The 7,657-nt window shown below is 53.9% G+C and overlaps 1 protein-coding gene across 2 annotated transcripts; it reads right to left on the reverse strand.

Annotated features, from left to right (window-relative positions):
- Nucleotides 1-1,593: 1,593 nt before the first annotated feature.
- HPCAL4 (hippocalcin like 4) lies at nt 1,594-3,534 on the reverse strand. 2 transcript variants are annotated; one of them, XM_069477732.1, is made up of 3 exons: nt 3,373-3,534; nt 3,008-3,223; nt 1,594-1,791 (listed from the first exon to the last, which is right to left on the reverse strand). In XM_069477732.1, exons 1-3 carry the CDS (start codon nt 3,532-3,534, stop codon nt 1,594-1,596), a joined length of 576 nt encoding a protein of 191 aa, XP_069333833.1. The 2 variants fall into 2 exon arrangements, with proteins under 2 accessions (XP_069333833.1, XP_069333834.1); XM_069477733.1 differs by lacking the exon at nt 3,008-3,223.
- Between the last annotated feature and the right edge of the window lie 4,123 nt (nt 3,535-7,657).

Below are 7,657 nucleotides of genomic sequence, written 5' to 3' on the forward strand. Positions count from 1 at the left end.
TGTTTTCACCAGCAGTTCAAGAGGAAATCAACTGTCGCTGCACATCAAAGCTAATTTCTGATCACAAGTACAGGAGAAAGTAGTGAAAGACTTGAAGAAGCAAAATTAGTTGTTCTGGCAGTCAAAGCATGCAGCTGTAGAGCTCATGGATCCAAAATTGGAAAGCAGGCATTGGAAAGCAGAGCCAGCGCACTTGGGAGATGGTGAATTACCTGGCAGATCTAGGATTTGGGGTTAGAAAAAGCCTTTCAAATGGAGCACGTCCAGCACAGTTTTAGGCATTTGGCCCATAAATGCAGTCCCTAACAGTGGCTGGGAGGTCCTTTGCTTCTAACTCCTTCTGCTTTGGTAGCAGTGAAAGAACAAACTCATCCCTGAAACTACACCAAATCCAGAAACGAACTACCAAGATGTGGGATGTACACTTGTCTCGCTCTTGGCAAACCTTGTTTTTTCTGTTTCTGCAGCCAGCACCCAACCAGAGAAAGTGTGCAGTAGAGTTGTTGGTTGAATTCAAAAAGGTAATGAAAAGGAAGCAGCAGAAGCAGCAAAAACTGCTGATGGTGACAGCTCAGGACTTAGCCTGATAAGAAAAGGTGCTATCTGGTAAATTTGGTGGTATTTTCCCTCTTTTGTTCTCAGCTTTTTTCTCCCTGAAAATTAGCATTTTCTCTATTCATTTAATCATTTTATAAGAAACCAAGTAATATAGAGTACATTTTAACATCCTAAACTAATAAAATGACTTTAGCTCTTTCAAAGGGTTCTAAAAAAATAGGTATTACATAAATTTCATTTTTCTTAAGACTTCCACTCACATGGCTCCTATACATCCAAATGCTTTTCATTCCATCCTGCAGCTCTGTGTGGAGCCCAGCTGGAAGACGTGATAGCCCCTCTCAAACTAAGCGGCCTTGCAGCACCCTCTGCTCAGCTATGCTCGACATCCCAGCCTGAGACCCTCACCACCGGAAGTTTGCCTCACTACCCTGAGAGCTTCCAGAGGGCATGGAATGTGTCTTGTAAACTACCACCCCTTTGGCACTTAGAGATGCCTGGCATTGAAAACGTGCTCAATAAACATTAGCTGAAGAAAGAACAAACGAAAGCTCCAAAGGCTGGGGCCATAGGGGCCAGGTAGAGTTGAGGGGACAGGGCAGAGACCACCTTTAAGGGATGTGGGTCCTCCAGAAAGGACGACCCAATTTGGCCTTGTGATAGGCCTGTGGGACCACATTCCATAAAGCACAATCCCAGGAACGACAGAATTTCAAAGCAGAACCCCAGCCTCCCTCGTTAACCCTGCCTCTGAGGGCGAAAGCCAACTCCCCTATTCCCAGTGGATGTTGGTTCTGGGCCAAGGCTGGGGGTGGGGCTAGATGACAAGATATCTGAGGACCTGTCTCTTTTGCAAGGTGAGGTGGTCCCTCAAGGATCTTGACTGAGGGGAGAAAGGGCTCTTGGACAGAGGAGTGGGTGGGCCAGAGAGTGAGGCTGGAGTGCCCCTCCCCCAGGGAATGCCAGCGAGAGAGGTCATCAGGTTGGGAGGTGGCCATGCCCCTCCTGGCCAGGGGCCCTGCCCCTCACCAGCGTCTACTTCTGCATGTCACACTGCAGCAGCAACACAATGGATGGGTCACTCTTGGCCGCCTCCTTGAACTCCTCCAACGTAATCTGGTCATCCTTATCCTGGTCCATCTTCTTGAAGATCTTGTCCACACGCTGCTGGGGCGTGAGCCCATCCTGGTTCATGCGCATCATGATCACGGTGCCCACCATCTTGTAGATAGCCTGGGCAGGGAGGATGGGGTGAGTGGAGGGATCTGGGTGCAGGTAGGGGGAACACTGGGGCATGATGAGGAGACTGGAAGGTGATGCATGGTCATGAAGACTGGATATTTGACGAGCATCCCATAACTTAGACTAATAATGTTTATTTAGATGAAACATGTCTAAAGGCAACTCCACCCCAGCCTGCTCCTCCTGCAGCATTCCCTGTCTCCGTACATAGCAACTCCATTCTGCCCGAGCCTCGGACCACAAACCCTGATGCCATTCTTGACTCCCCTCCTTCCCTCACACGCCACATCCATCCCTCAGCAAATCTTGTCAGCCCTAGTTTTGCAATAGACCCCATATCCAAGCACTCCCTCCCACTTCCACTGCCCCTCTGTGACTGCAGCCTCCCTCAGCTGGCCACTGGACTAAGGCTGGAGTCTCCTAACTGGTCCCCTGCTTCTGCTACCCCTACCCCCCACCCCAAGCCTTTTCTCCCTCCATTACCTTCATCAGAATAAAACTGAAATCTCTACCCCAGTCTATGAGACTCCTGGCTCCCTCTCTGACCACCTCCCTATCACCCTCCCCTCACTCACTGCTCTCCTGCCACCCTGGCACCCCCGCCACTCCTTGAATTCCACATACAAACTCCAACCTGCAGGTACGGCTCCCTGGCATAGACTGCTCTCCCCAGACACCTAGGGCTTAGCTCCCTCACCTATTCAGGTTGCTGCTCACCTTTCACCTTCTATAAAATCAACTTTTTCTCTCTCACTCTCTCCCCTTACTTTGCTTTATTTTCTTCATAGCACTTATTGTCTGACACCACATAGGCTTATTTACTTCTTTTTAAAAATTTTCTCTTTAGAAGGAATGTCCCACGAAAGCAGGAACTTTGAACGGTGCCTGGCACCGTGGCAGGCACTCAATACACATCTGTTGAAAGGATGAATGAGTTAAGAACATAGACTCTGGGGTCAGAACCCGCCACTAGCTACAGTTTCCTCATCTGGAAAATGGGGTTCCTGACAGTACCACCCACATCGGGCTGTCGGGTACAGCACTTAGAGCAGGGCTGCCATGAGCCACAGGGTGCTGGGAGGCCGCACGGAGGAGGGCTGGGGGCAGCGGGGAAGGTGGCTGGCGGGGGTGGTGTCGCTCAGGGCGGGCTTGGAGAGAGGGGCGCCCGCCCCTCGCCCCCCCCACCCCGGCCCCGCGCCCGGCGCACCTCAATGATCTCCAGCATCTCCAGGCGCGTGATGCGGCCGTCGCCGTCCAGGTCATACATCTCAAAGGCCCAGTTGAGTTTTTGCTCAAAGCTGCCGCGGGAGGTGACCGAAAGGGCGCAGATGAACTCCCGGAAGTCGATGGTGCCGTCGCCGTTCTTGTCGAAGGTGCGGAAAGCGTGCTGCGCGAACTTGGAGGCGTCGCCGTAGGGAAAGAACTGAGTCCGGGAGCAGGGCGTTGGGGCGCAGCGGCAGCCCTGTCCTGCCCTGCCCTGCCCTCCGCGCCCGCCTCCGCCCCCCAACCCCGCCGTCCCTTCTGCCATCCCCCCACCCCACCTCGACCCCGCGCCTGGCCCTGCACGCCCACCTTGATGTAGAGCTGCTGGAACTCCTCCAGGTTGAGGATGCCGCTGGGGCAGTCCTTCAGGAAGCCCTTGTACCACTGCTTCAGCTCCTGCTCGCTGAACTCCGTGTTCTGAACCAGGTCCTCCAGCACCTCGGGGGCCAGCTTGCTGTTGGTCTTCCCCATGGCGGGGCCTGGGGGACAAAGGGCTCCCTGCGACTTGGTCCAGGCGAGGTCCTCACCTCAGCAGCGGTCCTGAGATCCCCTAGGTGACAGACAGGGTTCCCTTTCTCCACAACACCCTCCTCCCCCATAACAAGCTCTACTTTCCCCCTCAGCCGCAGCCGCAGCCGGGGTCCCTCCTTCCACAACAGGGTCCCTTCCTCTCAGTACCACCCCAACAAGCCCCGCCTTCCTAAGCGAGGCTCCATCCCTCACCCCACTCTTCCCACAGGAGGGCCCACCTTCCCTCAGCAGTATGCCCCTGTCCCCTCTCCGACACAGGCGGTGGTCCCTGACCCTCAGGACACTCCTCTCTTCTGGCACCCCGCAGCCGGTCCCTCCCCTCCCCCATGCAGCAGTTTCCTCTCCTGGCGCCCAGGAGTCCCCAGCTTCCAGGTCTTCAGCTCTCCTGCTACTGACGCTGCAGCATGCACAGTCTTCATCCTCTCCTCTCCTGTGTGCACCTCCCATGGCTCCCCAGGACTATAGAATAAAGCCCTGGCTCCTCTCCTTGCTAGTTTGGCCTTTTTGCACTCAGCCCCCACCCTCTTTGGCAGGCTCCTCTCCTGCCAGGGACCTGAAGGAGGCTCCTCCTGTGTCCCCTGGTGCTGTCTCCCAAGCTCTTCCTCAGGGCCTTCCAGGGCCACCCCAACAGGAAGCTTCTCTCCTTCCTTCCTCTGTACAAACAGAAATCCCAGTCTGTAGCAATGATGACCCTGATGACATTCTGCTTTTCATTAACCCATTCATTCCCTAAGCATTTACTGAAGCTGATGGCGTGCTAGACCCTGTGCGGGTGATGGAGATAAAGCAGACGCAAGTCAACCTTCAATAACTCATAACTGGATCAAAGAGGTAGATGGCTGATTGCAAAGGGCCTGCAATCCATGCCAAGGAGTTTGGACTTTACCTTTAGGGACAGAAGCTCCTGGCAGTTTTAAAGCAAGGACTAGGAAGATCACGGTCATTCCATAACACTAACAGAATGCTTACAATATGCCAGGTCCTGACCTAGACTCTGGGAACCCAGAGAGAGGTATGTGTTTTAGAATTTTGCCTTTGGCCACAGTGTGCAAGATGACATGGGGTGGGGGCAGGTAGGTAGACCAAGGAGGGGTCTGCTACACAGTCCAGGCGAGAGATGACGATGCAAGGGTAGTTGTTTTGGAGAGATGTGTGTGGACTAAGAGACATTAGGAGTGGGCATTGGCGAGACTTGGTGACTGATTAGATGTGGCAATGAGAGGGACAGAGGAGTTGGGGCAGAGGCTCAGATTTGGAGCTCAATGGATAGAGGTGTTGTTACTGAGAAACAGGTTTGAGGAAGATCAAGAGTCATTCCCCAGCTGGAACGTGAGCCCCTCAAGTGGCCTGTGCCAGGGAAAGTGTTTGCAGAGAGTGGTACAGCCTCTCCCCAGGAGTCCTGGCTAGGCCTTGAAGGCTGGGTAGACATTTCTGTGTGACTGCCATGAGAGGAATGTTCCTCCGGAGCCTGGGTTTCGCAGGACATGGCCTGGGAGCTGCCTTTGACCTGCCTAGAATCTCTTTGGAAGAGAGCCAGGCCCCCACCCCAGGGAAAAGGAAGCCTTGGGACTGGCAGAGGGAATTCCACTTCCACAGCTCACCCCCTGCCAGTGTAGCCTCTAATCCTTACTGCTGGGAATACTGTAATCTGAGGTTGGTCTGTTCCATGCCCCTTCCTTTGCTGGGCGACCTCGAGCTAGTTGCAGGTTATCTCTGGGCCTCAGAATCCTCTACTGAGTCATGAGGAAGATGAAGGAGCAGTGAGGGTAGCAACATCCTTCCCCACCTACCACATCCAGAGGACGAGGAATCCTATGACCTCAGGAGAAGCCAGGGAGGAGGAAGCATGCCATCTTCAGGAACCTGGGGCTGTGGGGTCCAAAACAGTGCACTGAGGCCAGAGGCAAGGATGCCTTTGGAACATCCACGGACAGAAGGAGGCAGGCTCCATCCCTCTCCCCAAATCCAAAGGATTCTGAAGGCTCTGGGTATAGCCAAGGAAGCTGGAGAAGCCGCAGGCAAAGGTGTCTGGTGGGGGGAGGCAGAGCCTCTCCCGCTGTCTCCTGTGGGATGTGCCTGAGTGTCTGTGTGAGAGGCTGGGTCTGTGTGTGGGAGCGCGTCAATGTATGAGGCTGCAAATCTGTCAGAATGCACACCTCTCTCTGTGTGTGGCGCTGTCACCTTCTGCCCTTTCCTCCTCCCTGCCCCACGCTGCCTTCTCCACAGTTCTCTGTCTCCTGGGGCCTTACCTGTTCCCTGCCCCTATTCGGTCCCAGATCCAGTGAGGACTAGGCCTCCTCCTTCATTTCTCCTCATCCTCTCTACTGCTGTTAGAGGTCAAAGCTGGCAGTGCCCTTTAAGATCACCCCTTTATTTTCGTGCAAACTGAAATTGAGAGATTGGAGAGAACTGGCTCAGGGTCACACAGCAGAAGGGTCAAAATGAGCACTCAGCCGAATCCACACCACCTGCCCAGACCACCCTCTTCAAATCATGGCTGCTCCTGTGCAGCACAGACCTTCTCCACCCCCACCTGCCTCCAGGAAAATCTTAGCTCTGATCTCCTTTTGGCCTCAGTGGGACCATCTGGCCTGAGGTCCAGGCCACAGGAGCTCTGATACCCAGGAGATATCTTTTCCTGGCAGTGCCCACCAGCACCTCTGGGTGAGCAAGTCTACAGCCAGACGCACCCTCAACCTGAGATGGTCAGACTCTCTCCACTGCCCCTTCCTTCTCTCCCTCCTCCCCTGGGAGTAGGGAGGAAACACAAGCTTAATTACCTTCAGTCTTCCCCTTTCCCTTTTCCCTAGGTCCAGCTTCCCATCGAGTCCTGTCCTTTCTTATTTTGAAGTGTTCCTGGAACCTTCACTATGTTCGTAGCCAGGGCACAGCCAAGTGGCCTGAAATCCAGCCGGGGCTCTGCGTGCCAAGCCATGCCCGCCCCATGGGGCTCTCCTGCCTCACGAGAAGTGCGTTTCTTTTGATTCCTCTGTTCCAAGGTAATGGCTTTTTTTTTTTTTTTTTTTTTGCCCAGGAGTACAATATAGGTTAGAGGTGGCCATGCCCATGGGCCAGGCCCCTGAAACTCCAGAATCCTCTAGAATCTGGTCTCAAGGTGCCCACCTGTCAAGTTTCACCTCCCACTGCCCCCCTTGCAGGTTCATACTCCTCTCAAGCCAGGCTTCCCACAGCCAGAGCCAACCTCACCTATCTGCTTAGCTATTTTCCTCTCCACTAACATCCTTTCTTTTCTTTTGGGCTGACACAAGCCATAAGCAGCCTCTGGGATCTGGCTGAAGCCCACTTTCTTATGATCAGCCTTTTCCAGGCTGGACCGTCAGCAGCATGGGCTCGGCACTTTGGGCATGAGTAGACCCTGGGAGACCATGGAGTTGAGCCCTGACAAGTGTGTAGACTTCAGAGCTTTCTGACCCTCATCTGCTGGCGTGGATGCAGCCTGATTTGGGAGAGCCCTTTGCATTTAATCCTGCCTGAGCCAGAAAAAGTTCTCCAGGACTTTTTGCTCAATGCCAAGGAGCTTATCCTCTCCCAATATGACCCAGTCTGCTTTTGAGCAGCCTGGACAGTGAGAAAAGTGCTTTTCCCGTTTTTCCTGAGTTTTCCCTCTCGTAGCTCTCCCATGTGGTTCCCATTCTGGCCTCTGTGCCTGCACAGAACTGCCCTGTAGACACCTAATGGCAGTGCCTAGGACACAGTGATGTTCAATGGATGTCTCTTGGTGGATTACGTGAGAGGTGCAGAACCCCCTTCTCCCTCCTTGGAACTATGTCTGACTGCTTTGTTTATCTCTGGTCTCCTGCTATCACACCCACTTCAGAAGCAATGGAACCCAGACCCAGGAAAAGGAAGGGTTCACCCAAGGTCAACTACTGCCCATCAACAAAACGAAGGCCAGAACCCAGCTGGGGGCATGTTCTGTTGATGCTGTGGCCATGCTGAACACAGGCAGGCTCCTCTGCCTACCTCTTTAGGGTTGTCCTGCAGCTGTGAAGGAGCTGGCACTGCCCCTCGTACACAAAACCACTGCTCCTCTGTGCTCAGA

This window comes from Eulemur rufifrons, chromosome 8 (assembly GCF_041146395.1).
Source record: "Eulemur rufifrons isolate Redbay chromosome 8, OSU_ERuf_1, whole genome shotgun sequence".
Classification (NCBI taxonomy): Eukaryota; Metazoa; Chordata; class Mammalia; order Primates; family Lemuridae; genus Eulemur; species Eulemur rufifrons.

Coding starts and splice junctions, on each gene's coding strand:
- HPCAL4 (XM_069477732.1), bottom strand. CDS start 3,534: ATGGGGAAGACCAACAGCAAGCTGGCCCCCGAGGTGCTGGAGGACCTG. Junction 3,224..3,372: donor TCCAGCAGCTCTACATCAAG/GTGGGCGTGCAG, acceptor TCCCGGACTCAG/TTCTTTCCCTACGGCGACGC. Junction 1,792..3,007: donor AGATGCTGGAGATCATTGAG/GTGCGCCGGGCG, acceptor CTCCCTGCCCAG/GCTATCTACAAGATGGTGGG.